At 31.5% G+C, this 20,194-nt stretch overlaps 1 protein-coding gene across 1 annotated transcript; it reads right to left on the reverse strand.

The window, feature by feature from the left end:
- Positions 1–463: 463 nt before the first annotated feature.
- Positions 464–6,960, reverse strand: LOC111377268 (developmentally-regulated G-protein 3-like). The gene is made up of 8 exons (XM_023000341.1): positions 6,715–6,960; positions 6,109–6,162; positions 5,008–5,181; positions 4,723–4,794; positions 3,341–3,400; positions 2,030–2,139; positions 1,609–1,908; positions 464–681 (listed from the first exon to the last, which is right to left on the reverse strand). The coding sequence occupies exons 1-8, from the start codon at positions 6,754–6,756 to the stop codon at positions 489–491; spliced, it is 1,005 nt and encodes a 334-aa protein (XP_022856109.1). The 5' UTR covers positions 6,757–6,960; the 3' UTR covers positions 464–488.
- Between the last annotated feature and the right edge of the window lie 13,234 nt (positions 6,961–20,194).

The following is a 20,194-nucleotide window of genomic DNA, read 5'->3' on the forward strand; positions in this document are numbered from 1 at the left end:
GGATATAAGATGGAAATATTTGGATGTACTTTGCAATATGCATGAATTAACAATATAAAAACCTAATAATTAAATGCATTCAATTTGTGCCGAACTATAATCATCTGTTTTTTCTATGCACAGATTCAAATGGCACGATATTTTTGCTTATAGCAAAATACGCATTTGTTTTTCAATGACGGATGTTTTTTCGTTTTTCTTTTTTGTAATTTGACTGAGAGCTTTTAGTTTTGCTCGTCCATTCTTCAGTAATTATCTTGAAGTTCCAAAGAAGTTGTATCACTCATTATATGACAAATATTTGAGGCTTACACCTCGAATCCCTCCAGATGTAAAGCTTTCATATTATGCCTAAAACCCGACACCTTACTAGGTTAGCTTGAGTTGGTGGAACCTTCACTTAGAATAGCCTCCTGTCCTTGCTATTGAGACATAATTTAACTACAAATAAAATTTTCAAAAACAGCGAATTTAGGAAGATAGACTTACTACTTAAATTGTTTGAGCATGTCCTTGTGTATCTGGTTGCAGAAGTCCTCAACTGTCGTTGTCTTCGACGACAATATTACGGGATCATCATAGTCTGGATTCATTCCCTTGGGTTTTGTGTATATGCGAGTTAAGTTGAGATATTCCCATATTTTATCCAGCAGACCATCAAGGTTCCATTCTAGATGAGCACTGAGGAAATTTATTGTAAATTACATTTAATAACTACCATTAAAGAAACAATCACTGAACGTGTAGCTACAATACTTCTCTCGACTACAAAAGCAAAAATCAGCATATGATTGAGTATACAAGCAACATAAGCCTATTAATGGCTAAAAGTAACAAAACTCCAAGTCTCCCACTGTAACATTTTCAATTTGTCCCAAACTATGAACAAGGGAAAATAGGTAGAATATTTGGAGTTCATACAGTTTGAATAGATCAATGATAGAAGTGAGGAAGCATGATACTTGCTGCTAAAAAGACCGTGAGCTTTCATTTTTCATTTCTATTGTAGTTGTGCTGAAAGCTTAACCTGTTGAAAATAGAAAAAACCTGACATGATAAAAAAGTATAACAAGTCTTTGCTTCCTAAGCATATATATTTTCCCACGGGAGATTTCATATATAATATTTCCCTGGCAAAGTTACTGTATTATGACATTAGGCATGAGCCAACAAAAGAAAGTTAAACTGCATACAATTGGAAAAAGTAGAATTACTGTTTCTCTGCACTGGCCCAGCCCTTCTCCTTTCTCTACTTAGAGACCAAATTCAAGGAAATTGATAAAGAAGAAAGCATGAAAAAGTAGGGTCACACAACAGAGCACATAAAAAATGCAAAATGAAGTATTAATCTATTGAAGACGACATATTTCTGCATAGTTTTATCCAGTCAAAGATTTGCACACATGAACTCTCAACATAGTGTGGAAGAAACCACAAACCATGTTGATTCATTTGCTAATTTCGCATGCAACAAATGAAATGGTTCTGTAACAATTCACGGCTTTGATTCACAAGTCTATCTGCATTGTTTGTGGTCCAAAAAGCAAACTTCTGTAACCCAAATGAACTGTTGAAGTACAGTAATGAAAGCTGAACTTGGAGTAGTACCTTATTGGACAATAGTGAGGAAGTTTGTCCAAAATCTCCAGCTCCTCAAGTGTAATCTGATCGATCTTGTTGACAACATAGATGCACGGAATATATACCCTGCTGCCTTCGATGACATCTATGAGGTCATCAGCAGTTGCATCGTACTTAAGATTAATATCAGCATTGTGGATTCTGTATTCACTGCAGATTGCCTTCACAGTTTCAAGGTCCAGATGTGTGTTGGTAACTGTTGATGTAAAATTGATCCCACCCTTATCTTTCCTGCGGAATGTCAGATTTGGTGGTTCCTTGTTCAACCTATTTTCAGGAAAGAAGGAACAAAAACATTTAATTGTTGAGAGAGAAGTGACAGAATACCAGTTCATTTTACAAATACCAAAAGGAGACATTGAGTAAATGAATCAACATGGCATGTTACCTTATGCCAAATCCCTCCAACTCTTTCTCTATAAGACGTTTGTGAGTAATTGGCTTTATTGCATCTAGAACAATTAAGATAATGTTGCATGTCCGAGAAGTACTGATGACCTGAATTCAGAAGACCACATTCAAGTACCGAGCAAAAGGATAAGATTAAAAACAAGTTAATAATCATATTATCGGTATCATCAAGCTTTAAAGAATACTTGCACCCTAAAAATGATGCCCTAAGAATAAAAAAATTACAGCAATCTCTAGGTAGAGATGATAATTTCGTTACCAAACATCTAATGAAGGAAGGAGGTCATATACAGTCTCATGCCTATATAGAAACTGGACAAACATTGCAGAAATATCTTTGTCAATAGGCAAGATAAATGGCACAACGAGCGCAGCCTCCATTCGATCAATGCATTCTCATCTATCTTGACAACGTTGCCCCTTATTCACTGATTTACAGTCTCATCCATCAAAAGGCTTCAGTCCATGGTTTTACTTTCTTTACAAATTTTCAATTTCATGTATTTTAATAAAGGTACAGTAGGCAAGATGGCTGGGAGCTTTATTTTCTAAGTGCATGTTGTTGAGGGGGGTGGATTGAGGAGACCAAAATCGAAGAGAATGACTTAGAATCCATGATTATAAATGTTAGAAGGATCGAAAATTCTCTCCTCTATCCCTTGAGTGTGACAATTAAAGTAGAAATGGTTGATAGTTGTGGAATTGTAGAAGTGGGGTGGCGTTGAAATTTTTATGCCAATGGTGGCTTTCCTCCATGTCTAGCAGCAGTTGCGGTGGCACAAGGTGGGGAAGAACGAACCCATGATTTAACACAAACGTGAATATTTACCATGGGTAAAAGAAATATACGTATACATATACACACACACACACACACATATATCCACTCGTTTGGCCCCCATTAAATTCCATTCCATTTTTCTTTCTTCTATTTTCAACCACACAATCTTCCATAATATTACACGCAAGTCCAAAACTTTTTTTTCTTTTTTAACCATTCATTTTTAAAAAAAAAAATACTATTCCACCAATTTTCATTTCTGGAAAATGGGGGTTATATATATATATATATGTTGTGCCAACCAAAACTAGGGCATTCAAATTGGGATGGGAGTACATTACAGAAGTCCAACCACCATCACTGCTACATACAAGCAAAACTAACACCACAGGCAGACAAATAGACACTAAATCAAGAGAACAGCCATCCATGTGGATAATAGAGGAGAGAGAAAGTTAAAAATACCATGATAATAATAATAAAATCAGTAACAGTGTCATATCTTACCTGCCTACCTCTACCCTTTCCATCTTTAGCACCCTCAATAATACCGGGAAGATCCAATAACTGCCAACAAAAGCAGGAAGAACATCCCAACGTAAGTACAGAAAAAGGCACAGGCTGTGATTTCAGAACGTAAATCGTACTGTTATTTCTGAACATGAGTCACAGAGACAATTCAGAGTTATGATGAAACATATATAGGATCCAACCAAAAAGAAAGGAAACCTCACGTTCCTCAAGCCTGCATCATGCAAACTGAATTTTAAAAATATGCACTTAAAATTTTTTTCACTCATGGTACAGTAAATCATCCATAAAAGATGAATAATGGCACTTTTCCAATAGTACGGAAATAAACAGAAAGCATTGACAGTATTGATTTTGGGAACCATCTTCCAATCAATTTCTTTCTCAGTGTAAATGCTGAAACTCATCCGTCATCCCATATTTCTCACTCATTTTAAACTATTCTGAAGCATTAATGGCATCAAGAACCAAAATGGACAACATACTTCACTTTTAAGTCTTTTAAGGTTTTGTTTAGATAAATATTATCATCGTTACATCTAAAGACAGTAGGACACAAGGAATGCATACCATAGCAATCAATCAGCGCGTGTTAGAAGCTTTCGAAAGGGAAATAAATTACAAAACTGAGCAAATGAGGACCTGAGCAGAAATAGGATTACATAGATGTGCCAACCAATAGTCCTGCTCCTTCAGTGTGTAGACGAATTTTACTAACAAGGTTTCATATAGCAATGTCTTTAAATGAATCTCAGAGGCCAGGGGCCTGAAATATCATATTTATCACTGAAAGAAGATATATTAACTTTTTTCCAAGAATTAGGCACCGTCAATACATAAATGAATAATTGCATCGATAATAGACTCATTAATGGTTCTTAGTCTATAATCGACAACCCAGGGTGCGACTGGAACAGGTTGCCGATTCAACATAGGTATGTCAATGAAAAAGTCAAAGGATGTATGAATAAGACTAGAGTCTTGATTAATGACAAAGAGAGAAATTTCTTGCTTTAGCTTTGACCCCTAAAAAATATTAACAAACATCATGCTGCTGCTGTTCAGTATAACCTCAGGTCTACGGCTCTATCTATAATTAAAACTGACATCCATCTACACGAAAAAGAAAGAGAGCTCCCACCGAAATCTCTGAGAACACGTGTAATATTCAAGCAAATTCCTTATGTTTAAGTAAAAAGATTTGAACAACAAGAACGTCTCATGAAACCTTTTCCTAGTTCAGGCACAATAATAAAATCATATGCCAATAGGATAGAGGAAAACCAATTGATCGTGGCTCTCACAACGGAGTCTGAAAGGCAACTAAATTTACTCTTCCAAAGACCAAATGATAATACCTGAATTTTAGCACCTCGATACATGATTACACCAGGAATGCAAGTTAATGTAGTAAACTCATACGAAGCAACCTGCAACCACATGCAGAAAAACCTTCAAGAATAACTCAATGAAGCTTTGCCAACTCTGGGTTTCACTTAGCGAGATAGCATAATCATATGAGAAATTAAAAGTCAACATAGAACAAGCCCAGAATACAAAAGAAATTGCATCCTACATTCACATAGCCTATAACAGCAAGCATAAATATGTATAGTTAAAAGAACATATCAAGAATTACAAACCTCTGAGAAAGTCCCTGTTAATTTGTTTAAAAGTGTTGATTTCCCAACTGAAGGGAAACCCACAAGACCAACTCTTGCATCACCACTCTTTGTAACATCAAAACCTTCTCCAGCACCACCACCTCCCTTCGATGAAGGTGTAAGAAGTTCCCTCCGAAGTTTTGCAAGTTTAGCCTACCACCAAAATCATGTCGTACCAAAAAAATCAATTTGACTGGATAAATTAAGAGAATAAAATCTATCTGCATTTGAAAGGAAGTAAAAGAAAATCAATTTGCTAGAAATAGATTATCAAGTTTGTTTAGTGTTTGTTTAATACACGAACTTAAGGATTTATTCTTTATTATTTGTAAGATAATCTGTAAATCTAATTATATAGTTTTAAGGTGGATTTTCAAAATGGTTTACATTTTACTACGACAATATTTTTGTGTTTTCTTTTGTAATTTTCTATACTGGTTTGAATTGAGGCTTACACCTCACCTCACGGAGGTAATATCATTACTCAATTGAACCCTTGTAAAAATTAGTTAGCATGATGTAGCCATGGTTTCAGACTTTCAGTAAAGGACCTGTGCAAGCAGTAAGATTATTGAATTTATCGAATTCGTGGAACTTATTCGGGGTAAAAATGTTCAATCACATGATTTACTTCACACTACATCCATGCAGACCAATTTATTTGAATATCTCAGATTTTATTGTCTCAGATTGACTTCACACATATTTATATGATCATAACCAATCTCATATCTCAGATTCAACATATGATCATGACTATATATCACTTGATTTCCTTCACACTCCATCCATGCAATTTTACAATGATAAGTGTTTTACTTTTCTTTAATAGGAAGGATTATTGTATTCACTTCACTGGAATCCTATAAACAAGTTAACAAAGGGTCACTAGTATCCAAAACATGGATTTACCAGGATACAAAGATTTGACAACAACAAAACGACGTAAAAGTGAAAGTTAGCTCTGTGTGAAAGACAGAATATACACATCAAAGCCTAGAAAAACAAAATAAATAAATAAATAAATAAAATAAAATAAAATTTCATCTTACGGCAAAAATACAGGCATGATGAATATACCTTCAGCAAGCCCAAGTGATGGGCTGTTGCTTTGTTCTTCTGGGTCCTTGCCATCTGTGAGAGAGTAGAAAATGGATCAGCTTGACAAGCTTAAAATTCTGTTTCTTCCGATAATAAAAACATATCAAACAATAAATAGGAAATAGATAGGCAAAACTCCTAAACCCCGTTTTAAAGAATGTTCCAGTATAACTACAGAAAACATCACCAGCTAAATTATCACTATAAAGAACACTTTTACCCAGCAATTAGTTGTATTTGCTTATATATAACAAAATGCAAATAAAAGAGATCAAAATGTCGTGGTTATATATATATATATATACATTTTTTTTTTTTCCCGGCTCTTCTTTTGCTACAATCCAAATATACACAATTTTCTTTTCTGTTTTCCTTTTCCTTCACAAAATATATGAATAAAAACATTATTATTTATTCATTTTCAGTTCGGATTCTATTGCCCTAAAGCATAGTTCTTCGTGTCGTACTTCTTATCGTTACAGTGATAACAAGTATCAAATAAAACCTAATCCTACTCAAACATTTCAACACTAAAAACGTCACAAACAATAAAAGATCAATTTTTTCTCGATCCACGAGCATTACCTCATCTTCTATGTCTTTGATTTTCTGCATAACAGTCGCCATTGTTTTGGGGTTGAAAGCGAGAACCTCTAAACGACAAAGGCTGGGCGAACTGAAACTTGTGCCGCAGAGAGTCTGAATTCTTCTGGTTGATATCGGGTACGCCGGCGGGTCAGCCTGTGGTGAATCGGGGTCCGGATCGTATTTAGGGGTTTTGTTTCGCTTGGTCACCTAGTCGGGAGCCTCGTAGACTCGCAGTATTGTGCGGAAATGGCTTCCTAAAAGTTTAAGAAGACACTCTTAGTCACCAAACTTCGAACAAACTTTCATTTTGGTCATTGAATTTGAATAAAAATTTCATTTTAATCGTTAAACATAAATTTGTTTCATTTTATAATGAACTTCTATTTTTCTTTCCATTATATCAAACCATTGTACATGTTGTCTCTAATTTTTACAGGAATGCATGGGTAGCTTATCATTTTTCTGACTTTGACGACTTTTGACATTAAATTTTGAGTAGGATTTTCGTTTGTGCTGCACAAAAAAATAAAAATAAAATAAAATCTAGTGGCAATTTCATTGTCTTTGCAAGGGTGTCTAAACAGACTAGGCAATATCATCAACTTTGCCTAATTTGTCAAGATGTCTGAATTTTGAAGGACAAACTTGCTCCTATTGAAAGGTTTAAGGACCAACTTTCTCTTTAAAAATTGAAGTGACAAGTACCAACTATCTCGTTTTTTAAAGTTGGAGGATCAACTTAATCTTTTGGAAAGGTTTGAGGGTCAACAAGCTTCTTCATGAAAGTTGGAAGACCAATTTCCTCCTCTGTAAAATTGATGAGAAACTTGCTCAATTCGAAAAGACTAACATGCTTATTTCTAAACGTTGGAAGACCAACTTGCTTATTTTGAAAGATTGGAGCAACTTCCTTCTCTAAAAGTTACAGGAACAAATTGTTTATTATGAAAGGCCCATAGACCAAATTGCTTCTATATAGAGTTGGACGACCAACCACGGTCCTTGGAAAATGTTGGAAGACCAACTTTATCCTACTGAAGATGGGAGGACCACCAAGAATGTCATGAAAGATGGAGGATCAACATGCTCTTTTTGAAATAATAGAGGAACAAACTACATATTTTCAAAAGTTGGAGGGAATATTGCTCATTATTCAAAGTTAGACAACCTAGTTACTACTTAGCTAAAGCTGGAGGACCATTTTGATTAATTTTGTAGTTTGCGGATAAATATTTGTCAAAAAATGGAGGATTGAATTTGTTCATTCGAAGAAGTTGGAGGACTAAATTGCGACATTTGAAATATCGGATGACCAATTTGCTCCTCCTAAAATCTTGGAGGACTGGATAGCTCCTCCTTTAAAAGGTGAAGGACCAAGGAGGTCTTTTAAAAAATATAGAGAATCTCCTTGCTTATTGTAGAACAATGGAGCACTAACTTTCTCCTTTTATTAAGCCACTACTTGGTGGGAATTAAAATCAAATGTTTAATATAATTTTGATAGAAGTTGATGAAATGTATAGTTAAAAAGTTGCGGAATCCATATAATATGTGATTGAAATGAATTGTTGATTTTGACTTAAATTAAAATTTAGATTTTAGTTGATACCAAACAAGGACTAAGTATCAATTTGCTTCTTTAGAAATGTTGGATGATTCATTCGCTCCATATTGAATACTGGAGGATCGATTTGCTCGATTAGAAACGGTGGAGGACCAAAATCCAACTCATCTTACAAATCAAAGGACCCATTTCTCGTTTCCAAAAAAAGTTTCTTCTCCAGCCAGTTAATAGGTGCAAGTTGGTCCTTCAAAGTTTGAGAAAGCTGTGAGTTGGTCGTCCAACTTATTGGTAATTAATAGATCCACAATTTACTTTAAACTATATTTCGGCAATTTCTTCATCAATACACACAAACCATTTAATTTCTAATGTAAGCTTTTAAAATCACAAATATCAATATAAGAATATTTATTTTTGTTTTCTATACCACAACTCAGTAAAAATTTAGTTCCTAAAGTTATTATATTTAGAATAACAGTCAAATGTGATTTTCTTTGTCTTGTACTCCGTTGACGTCAAATTCGTTAACAGTCAAATTATGCAAGAATCTTCATATATTATTATTTACTAGTCAATGTAGCGTGCTTTGCACGAATTTTGTATTTATCGTAGTTTTACTAGCGTATGAATTTTAGTTTCTAGGAAAGTTTTTGAAAGAATATCTAGTAATATTTTCATAATATAAAGAAAATTATTGCAAAATATTTTTACTGTTACAACAGTAAAAATATATGCTTGAAGTTATATAAAGTGAATGTGAATTTTTCGTTCTAGACAAAAATTGTATGCTACTTGAATATATAAAATTCACATCACTTCTCTCGTATACATCATTAAACAAATAGCTGCATTTATGCTTTGACACCATAAATATGCTAGAGTTGACATAATACATAATTAAGTAAATGTTGAGTCAAAAAAATGAATTTTGAATGGTACATTCATAAATTATGCATGGTGAGTATGTATCAGCGTTTCTTAGTCATATCTATACCTAGTCTATAATTATAACTGTGTCCATCGAGGCAGTGAATTAATGGTATTGGCACATAGGAATGTAAATTTTTCCCAACACCTGTTTTTCTGTAGAAATGAAACAGCATTTAATGCTTGAACATAAAACAATTCATAACACACACACAAAAATAGTATAGGATCCACCTCTCACAATCCGAATACTCCCCTGCAATTCCATGATTTTGACTCGACAATCCGAATACTCCCCCTGCAGTAGATATTGTCCCGGAAGTTGAAATTGTTGTTCAGAGTGTTCCATTGTTATCTATAGAATTTTCAAAAAAAAAATCATTAATTACTACTAATGCATTTTGTCTAATTACTAATTTTAAAAATAAAATGTGCGACGTGCGGACACTCCGCACGGTGTCCGCACACACTCTACATCTCACGTCGCACTTTTTTTTTAAATTAGTAATTAGACTAAATGCATTAATTACTATTAATGATTTATTTTTATTTTTTTAATTCTAGAGATAACAACAAATCTATGATGACAAAATCTTCATGAATTTAGAGTTTTCCAAGAATTTGGGCTATGATGACAACTTGCTTGTATTTATTGATTGCAAGAGTCGATGGATATAGCACGTATTGATAATTTCTGGTTTCTTTGTAAAATGGAGCAGAGATATAATTAACTTTATACTTGATACAACTAAAATTATGTTATCTTGATTTACATTATTTATTGTTAAACGATACTTCAATTAACATAAAACCAAAAATAATTTGAATATTTTATTTAGATAATCTTATATCTGTAACTAAAATACTTATCCCTGATTAGAGCACTTTTGATATATTTGCTTATAGTTTAATTGATTTCTCTTTAAAATCAACCAATCCTTCCAAATCTCGAGTGATTATCTAGAACTATATATGCTGAGATAAATTGTTTTATAGCAGTAAATCTTTATCTATTAATTAGTTATGTGGATAAAGCGAAAAATATCTGTGTAAGACATGTTTTAATTTTTATTTGTAATCACAATTTCTCCAAATATTAGTTTGTAAATAAGTTTTGTTATTTCATGCAAATGTCTCTAGATTATGTCTTGTCTCGAGACTAATGGTTTTGTGCTACTGTTTATCAATATCCAAATCATCAATACGTTAGAGATTTGATAGAATTGTTACAAGCAAATGAACAAGTATTATTAATGTGCAGTAATTTTCATAGATTTCTATATGAATTTATGTATAGAGACAAAAAGCAAAACAATTTAGTAGCAAGTTGATACGTGAATTCATAATGATGATTGTTAATTCCCATAAAAGCAATGAAGTGTGGATAAGTTTTAATGACCATCTTGCCCGTTTTGGAATGCAAGAATTCTGCTTAATCACTGCACTACCTTGCCACGAACCGTCTGTTAATCTTGACTTTAGTAATTCTCGATTTAGAAACTAGTATTTCAATGGTGTGAAAAGGATTTCTATGAGAATGCTCCATGGTGCCTTCAATTCATGTGAAGATCGAGAAGATAAATTCAAACTTGGATTGGTTATGTTGATAGAGTGTGTTCTCAAACCAACTGAAAGACATATTAATTACAGAATGCTGTGTATGGTTGAGCAGCTTGACGATTTTATCTTATATCCATGAGACTAGAAGGCATATTTTGTTTTGTTGAATTCATTGCAACAATTACACTTTGAAAGAATATTAAGAATGCAACAAGTTGAGCAAATGGAGTGTAAATATTCGTTAAATGGATATTCTCTTACTTTTCAGGTATTTATTTGTTACTAAATTTTTATGTTTTGTTTAGTTTAATGTTGTATATATTTAATATTTACCTTCAATTTTATTTTGTAGTTTTGGACATACGAAGCATTTCCTAATATTGGAAAGAAATTTGGATGAAGGAGATACAAGACATTACAAATTCCAAGAATGTACAAATAGAAGCCGAGGCAAATACTGACAGAAAAAATTGTAAAACAATATTTGTCTACACACGGGGTATGGTAATTATATGAAAATTTATACATCTAATTATTTTACTAAACTATAGTACATAATTCTAATATGTTATTACGTTTATAGATTCGAGTCCTTACGGTATTGCAACCAACAGAAGAAGAATTGCAGACATTGTGGTACACAACTCTATCATTACCGTTGGACAATAAACACACTATATTAGACGGCATTGCGGGTGGAGAGCTTGGCAATATTATACTACAAATTCCACATAGCAAGTAAACAATTAATGCTGACGCTACTGGTACTTCCAGAACATACTCTTCAATTGGAGTGGAGCCTAATTATACTTCTGTTATTGACTGTAATTATGTCACAAAAAACAGATGAAAGAAATGTTCACTACACATAGACAGTATGTATCTGGTCTGTATAATGACTTGAAGGCACACATGGTGAAAGAATCAAGAAAACTATAGGATGAATATCTTGAAAATCAGAAGAGAATGTTTGAAGAACGGCAAAAACGGCATGAACATCAATATCAACAGTTGCACTTTACTTATCAATCTGGTATGCAATTTGCATTTATGGATAGTTAAGCTATCTGCCAGGATTTTTTTAGTCGATAGATGGCTCAACAATCAAGAAGACAGGAAATTAATTGTCAAGCAATTGTTGACAATTAGAAAGAATTTTTTCAGCAACAACAAAAATGATCGGAATATCACCATCAGGAAATGCAATCTCACATGCAATCTTATGTGGACACAGTTTAACTTCGATGATATTTTACTTTGGAGAACGGAACAACAACATGCTGAATCGAATGGGTGATATGGAAGCTATTGTTGGTTGTTTACAGGAAGATATTTCTGACTCCAGTAGTAAAATTCGTGGCAAGAAAATAACATCTAAACAAACTCCTCAAACTGAAATGTCCACAGAAGAGATATATAATAGGAAGAAATAATCTTCATTTTTTCCTCTCGAAAATTATTTTATGGAAAGGTATTTATCAGTTCATCAATGGGTGATGGTGAATAAATGGGGGTAAAAAGCCTAACTCTAACTTATTAGTTATATTGTATTTATTTCAAACTGATATAAACTATGATCTACAGCACATATTGAGATCTTGGAGGCAATATGTATGGAAGAGACACACTATACAATATACTTGAAGACAAAGATATCAGCATTGCGGTTAATGAAGCTCAAAAATTATAATTAATTTCAATTTACATTTGACATATAATTTATATCTATTTATTGTATTAGACTATGGAGATGGAGTTAAAGTTATTAAAGCGATTGATTAAAGAATGCTGTACTCTCCTCTTTAAATAACATAAAATTTTGGACTTCAATTTTGAAGCTGAATGCGATCACTAATTGATGTGACAAAGAACTTTAAAAGAAGGAAGTTCTAGTGCAAGTCATCGTCAGATGGATTTCGCTGTATTAAAGAATTACATAAGTGGCAATTTGCCTAAGCACAGTCGTCCATGAATAGCATACAATTATTTATCAATTTCATGTTCGTATCCAGGCGATTATAATTGTTATCTTCTTGTTGTTGATTTCTATTAGTGAAAATTTCAAATATATGATTGCAGTAATAACGTCCACACACTAACAGAAATCGAGAAACAAGTACATACACTATATAAAATACTTCAAATATTATTGATAAATTCTGAATTTTGTTCCAACAGACCTAATTTAAGAAAGCACAGAAACAAGCGCCTTAAATTGGAGATTATATCTCACTTGCCTTGCGTAAATAATGGGTAAGTATTTAAGGCATTTAAATTATTTATTATTGACTATTATATTGAATTTTTCTTTTAATTTCTATTTCTATATTCACTATTAGTTTAGTCTAAAGAAAAAAAATTTGTATGTAGGCCAAATTGTAGATTTTTTCTCCTCAAATACATAGAATTTTTTCTCCTAAAATATCCATTAGAGACGGTTGATTTGGAGAGAATGAGGATATATAGACGGAAAATTGTGGTTGACGTTTGTTACAATGAATATTTTTTAAATCGACGTACATCGTGATTGTGATGTAAAGGATAATTTAAATACACGTCTTCAATGTTGAGAATGATTGCTACGTAATAAGTAAGTTTTTATCAATTTGAAATTATTTTTCCTTCTATATATATATATATATATATTGGTATAATATAGAAAGAAAGAATAATAAGAATAATTATATGGTGAAGAATTATGTTCTTTGATTAGTATTTTGTGGGTGTAGACATATATTTGATCGATGAATTGTCATTAAACTCTTATTTTTGTTACTATGAAAATTGGAAATTTCATATTTTAGTCTTTGAATTTTTTTGGAATTCGGGACTAATCGAAAGTAAATGAAAGACAGAAAATAGAAATGCTTTAGAAGCCTTTGTTCACATTTGTGAAATTACCTATTTTGCTATCCAACTATACAATAGAGTTAAAGCATAAATGATGTAAGTATTAACCTCCATACATTATTTGTCAACAAGAATGTGCTTGACAATTTTCAAATAAAATTATACTAATGAAGAAAACAAAAGTCAAGATTAATTCCACAACAAAAATAGAAATGCCTTAGAAAATAAAAAGGTCTTCATTACTGTTGTTGACATTTTTCATTACTGTTGTTGCCATTTATGAAATTACTACTTTGCTATCGAATCATACAAAAGAAATTATGTAAGTATCTGTTTACAGACATCATTTGTCAACAACAACGTGTTTGACACTTTCCAAATAAAATTACTAAGGAGGAAAATAAAAGTCAAGACTAATCTTAATCAAAAATAGCAAAATAAACACTTCAATCATGATTTTTTTAATCTATATTTTGTTTTGGAACCAAAAGATCTGTGCGAGACACATCCAGACTGTTGTTTTCATCACATGGAACATTCCCTTCATCCGAAGATCCGAAGAGGGCTCTCTTGGCTAGAGGCGCCAAATTCTCTTTAGAATCTAAAGAGTGTGTGTAGATACCTTTCCCGTGTGATGTACCCATACTTTTATCATCAACATTTGCTTGGTTTTTTTCTCTTGGACTTGTCTGGCCTAGGTCTTCTAGATTTGTCAGAGATGATGTCAAATCTATAGCTTAATGAATTAGGATCAGTTTGGAATGCTTTTACGTAGAATGCTCGTTGAGTGTTCTGCATTTTCTTGACGACATTTTCAAAGTATGCTTTTTGTGAATCCTGTATGTTAATATTGATTCATCAATTAATATTGCTTGAGCAACATATTTTAGCATACAAAATGTTGAAGTTACATTAAAATTCTTACATAATTGGTTTGCTCTATCAAAGATTGTGCACTTGTAAATAAGAACTTCTCGGCTGCTTCACCAATTGCACTTGCATTAAGCGAGCCTATGACATTTGACAACTGCACATATTCTCGAGCCTTAAAATATATTTGGTATACACTCACAAATGATCAAGACAATTAAAGAATGTATGTATATCCATATAATAAAGTAAAATAAACTAAAGAATAGCTTTAGAGTTTGGATTCTTGCAAAATATACAGAGATAAGTTTCTCCAAAATTAACATTTGATCGTCTATAAAAGTTGTTGCAAGCCATGTACTAAGATTTGTTATCAATTTTGTCAGTAATTGTTGTGCCATTTACCCAATAAAACTTCCGCTGTGTCAAAATAGAGGGTGTCAAAACAGAGTTGAAATAAGGAATATGTATATGCAATTTTTTATATGTATATAAAATTTATCATAAATAACATTCCTGCTAAGAGACGTTCTTGAAGATTCTGAATATGAGTGAATTTACTTCGCATAAGTGGAGAAAGATTTGTGGGGCTTCTTTCCATGTATGATTTTTTCAATACCAAATCATCTATTTTCATTGAATTTTCTTTGATCCTAGTAAATATAGTAAATAAGGTGAAATAACCTCAAGACATCTAGAGCAAAATTAGTAAATGTGGGTAGTGGCAATAGTGGCTAGAGATGCGGAAATAGGAAAAAAGAATAATAAAATAAAATCAATTTATTTTACATACCATTCCGTCATCTCCTTTACTTCGATGAAAGGTGTATTTATGAAGAAAGTAGTACGGACTTTTGTGGATAATTTCAAATCTGCACACATGTGCAAACTATCACATATATATGTTGTATTATATGTTGATATGATGTAATGTAAAATATACCAACAACTAAACACATAACACATACAAAAAAAAGACGTAACTCTGAGATATGTTGCAAAGATGGCTGATTTTTTCTCAATATTCTCCGCTATTACTACACATTCTCTATCAACAAAGAAATCCCAAAGTGTAAGCATCATTGTTTTGAAATTTTCGTTCAGAAGCAGTACATCCTGTCCCCATATTTGGTTGTTATCTTTTGATTGAATCATTCGTTTAGGCGTCATATCAATTGCAACCGCGAGTATATCTAAAAATATAAATTTTAAAATGACTCTCTGCTTATTTTTCTATGTATAATAACTAATAAATAATTCAATAATTCAAGATAACATATCATGGAATAACAAAAAATATGCATTTCTTACTTATATCAGCATCTGTATCCATATACTCTTCTGCTTCATGAAAAGTTGTCAGTTGATATGTTGAAAAAACAAATTCCAGATTATCTTCATTTAGTTCAACAAGACAAGTTTGTCCAAATATAGTCCAGTGATAAGATCCTATCGAATATTTGTAGTTTTCTGTATTATTCTTCACATAAACTTTTGAAATGGCATAGGTTTTCCCCAAAATAAGTTGATCCTCAAAAGCACTGATATTGAAATCATATAAGGTAGTTTGGATAGTATTTCCCTGGAAAATAAAAATGAAAAACGATGAGAAATTTTTTAGTTATATGATTATATATGAATGAGAAGACTTAATAGTTTTAGTTTTGAAGTTGAAGTCAACTTTTATAACTAATAATAAGAAGAGTTACCTGAATATCCATCAACCAGATGTTGATACTTTCCATTGCCTTGTTTAGAAGATTTTGGTGATTGTTTTTCGACAACAATGACCTTGGCTTTCCACTTCTCATTTGAGACAATTTATGGTATGAGTTTGTATTCTTCTTCCATTTTATCTAAATCTAAAATAAATAATATGTCAAATGCAGTCGGAGTAGAGCAAAAGATTTATGAGGATGATAATCTCAAAAGGGAAATGAAATGGTTTAAATAAGATATAGTATAATTTGTCAAAGTTTAAAAAAAAAATCGATAAAGTATGGCCAAGTAAATTAGTTGATTGGTTAACCTGAAATTTTTATCAAGTATATTATATAAAAGTACATTCTAGAGTATAATGTATGGGAATGGATTAGTCTGTGTATGATGAAATGTGTAAGTATATAAATACAGAGTAATGTATGGGAATGTATTAGTTTCGTATGGTAAAATCTGTAAGGTATGGAATAGAAAAAAAGATATAGATATGTAAACCAATATGGTGAAGGTATGGCAAGCAACTCACGATAATAAACAATTAGTAATAATTAATTATTTAGTAAAAAATAATTTCAATCAAAAAACAAAAGGGAAAAAAATTTGCTCTACAACAGTATGGAGGACTTGCTGATATTGATCCGCACTGTTTGGAGCATTAAAAATGAAAAAAATCACTCTTGTGTGCAAGGGAAATGAAAATGGTTTAAAGTTTAAAAAAAAAAAAAAAATTAGATAAAATCGGTGAAGTATGACAAGTTATATATAAGTACATTATAGAGTATAATGTATTGGAATCGATTAGTCTGAATGAAATTTGCAAGTATATAACTACATAGCAAAGTAAACTACTTTATTATTAATTTTTGCATACTATTGGTGGTAAACTAATATATTCCTCTACATTACTAGAGGTAGAAAATTCAGAGGTAGAGGTATGACAAGTAGCTCATGACATAAACAATTAATAATAAATAATAATTTCAATCAAAAAAAAAACAAAAGGAAAAAAATCTAAAAGAAAAGGAAAAAAATTTGCTCCGCACTGTACGGAGCAAATGCTCCACACGCTTCAGTGCGGAGCAACTCCAACAAGTGCCCTGCACTGTACGAAGTATTTCCTTCCTCTCTTTTTTTTCCCTTTTTGTTTTGATTTAAATTTTTATTTACTAAATTATTAATTATTAGTTGTTTAATAATTGTTTTACTGAGTAATCAAATAATTTGAAAGATATATTAGCCTATTTTTTTACAGTCTTAATCATAGCAAAGTTCCTCCGCACTTAACCTTAACAAAGTTGCTCCGCACAATGTGGAGCATTCTAGCTAGTGCTCCGCACTGTGCGAAGCATTTGCCTGTTTTTTCTTTTCTTTTATTTTTTCTTTTTTTCTTGCGATTTAAATTATTAATTGTTTACTTTGTCAGTAAACAAACAATTGATTACCATATTAGACCATATCAAACCAATTGGACAGTTTTATTGTATAACTAAATTATTCTTTTGTTAATTACATAAAATTATACTTTTATTTCTTCTTAATCTCATTAGTCATTTTTTTTTATTTCAATCCACCATTTAGCACTTTACATCTTAGTAATAAAATTCATTTTTAACCAAATCTAGCAGACGTATCTAAAAAATAATTCGGGGAAGAGTGTTTTGCCTGAAGTATTTTGTCCATTTCTTACTTTGTCTATTTCTATATTCCTATCCGGTGAAGCTGTTGTCAAATCTTCTCTCAAAAAAGGACAAGTATCATTTAGTTTAAATAACTTTTCATACCATTTCTTCATATTTAACCAGTTTACATATCTTTACCTTTATCTATCAAGTTTTCCTCTAAAAAATCAGGTTTAATCTAGTATTTCTTTCTTGATTATTTTACTACAATTGTTTCAAAATAAATTCGTAAATTTAAATGATATATAATTTTCAATCTTTAGTTGTGTTAAAAATCATACATACTGCAGTTTATCAACACAAAAATGGATGAGCCACATAACTTCTTCAAAATTATCGTTATTTCACTAAATCATAACCTTCGTTTGATAAGTTATATAATAATATCTTCTTTGATTTCATATTTGTATGAGTGTTTTATTTACTGCCTATATTTTTTTTTCATATATGTAGATGTTTCCTATATCTTTTGTCAATTGCCGGAGACACGAATTAGGTGATAGAGTACGATTAACTTCATATTATGGTATAATTGTAAAAATATAGTTACAAACAATCGATGGAGAAATATATTTGACTAATGGATGGGAGCAATTTTTTGACCATCATAACTTACAGGATGGTTTTGTTGTAGTATTTGAATATAATGAAAATTCAACGTTCAATACGAGGATATTTGATCATTCTAGATCAGAGGTTACATATGGCTCTGATGTTGAAGAAGACGAGGCTTTACATCTGGATAATCCTGTATTCGAAATAACATTGACGCTCAATCAGAACAACCACCAAGAAATTTTAGGCTATCTTTAATATATCATTCTATATTTACCTTTTTCACATTATTTTAATCTTAATATCAACATCCATATTTTTTCGAAGTCTATACCAGGAAGGTTTGCAAGACACCATCTACCAAGGTATGCGCGGAATGTTCGGCTCCATGACTCTCTACATCACAACTGGGATATCACTGCAAATTCAAGACCAAACGGTGTGATGCGCCGTCTTACTGTAGGTTAGGGCAATTTTTTGATAGAGAAGGAACTACAAATCGGAGATACATGCGTATTTGAATTATAAAATAGTGAATCTCCAATGTTCATGATTTACAAAAAAAAAAAAAAATCACAATGATGAAATTCTAACTCGTCTATGAAACTTTTCACACCAATAATGTTTAATATTTATGTTTATCCATTTCACTTTTTCGTTAATTATCTTAAATTATCGCATAAAGATTTTCATAGAACTTACACTTTTTCCTTTCTTCAGAATTCAAAAATACTACAATGTTTCTAACTAAAAGATAACATTCTCTTATATATTAATAAATATAGGTTACATAATACACACACACATATATAGTTACACTAATACGTTGTATGATGGATTCAACTTCAAGAAGATGTTTTAAAGTGGAATGAACTTGTGTGTTTTGTAATAATATCAATTACCGTATGAATATATTTACATAGGAATATAATTATGGAATGGTAAAATAATTAAATCAAGTTAAAAAACTTACAGACGTGGTTTCCAAAACTGGATTCCTCCATCTCTATCTAAACTTCTGAATATCAGATTTACCAATTGTATTCATATTAACCACGCAATATCTGACATCTACACAACCTAATATGAATAACAAATGACCATTAGTAAATAGAAAAAAAGTAAGACAATTCAAAAAGTTATGTGTGATTAATACTTGTATTCAGAAATACAAAGCATGACGACTAATTAATATATTTTTGGAAAGAATAACTTCAGAAATCCTTTTTGCAAATATACCATTTTGCAAAATCAATATTTCATCATGACAATCAGAAGTCATATATTTAGATTTGTTATTAATTTTGTGTTTGTAATAATAAATATAATCAATAAAGAATTATAACAAACAATTAAGAATATATCTTAAAAATCTTCATCAGCTGAAGATTCTAATATTTATCGTGAACTAAATTCAAAATTTCATGATAGACAATATTTTTGGTACAATAAGTATGTGATTTGTTTTTGACAAAAGGTTTGATAAGAACTTTTATATTTTCTCTTGTTCTAGCTCGGGACAATGTAACATACAATTAGCCATGGGAAAATACAGATTTTGAAAGATATAAGCCAACAAAATATTGAGTTTGACCTTGAGATTTGTTAATGGTTATTACAAAATATGGACGAATTGAAAATTGAGTTCTTTTAAATGGTACAGACTGTTTATCGCATTCAAGAGGAATGAATGGAATTCTAGGTAAAAATACTTGCTTTCCACGATATTCTCATGTCTCAATTTCAGCCAAGA

This window comes from Olea europaea, unplaced genomic scaffold, assembly GCF_002742605.1.
Source record: "Olea europaea var. sylvestris unplaced genomic scaffold, O_europaea_v1 scaffold1631, whole genome shotgun sequence".
In the NCBI taxonomy this organism is placed as follows: domain Eukaryota; kingdom Viridiplantae; phylum Streptophyta; class Magnoliopsida; order Lamiales; family Oleaceae; genus Olea; species Olea europaea.

Excerpts from the sequence above, each read along its gene's own strand:
- LOC111377268 (XM_023000341.1), bottom strand. The coding sequence starts at position 6,756 with ATGGCGACTGTTATGCAGAAAATCAAAGACATAGAAGATGAG. Across the intron at positions 4,795-5,007 it reads TAACAGGGACTTTCTCAGAG|GTTGCTTCGTATGAGTTTAC; the intron begins GTTTGTAATTCT and ends ATGTGGTTGCAG. Across the intron at positions 682-1,608 it reads CCTCACTATTGTCCAATAAG|TGCTCATCTAGAATGGAACC; the intron begins GTACTACTCCAA and ends AAATTTCCTCAG.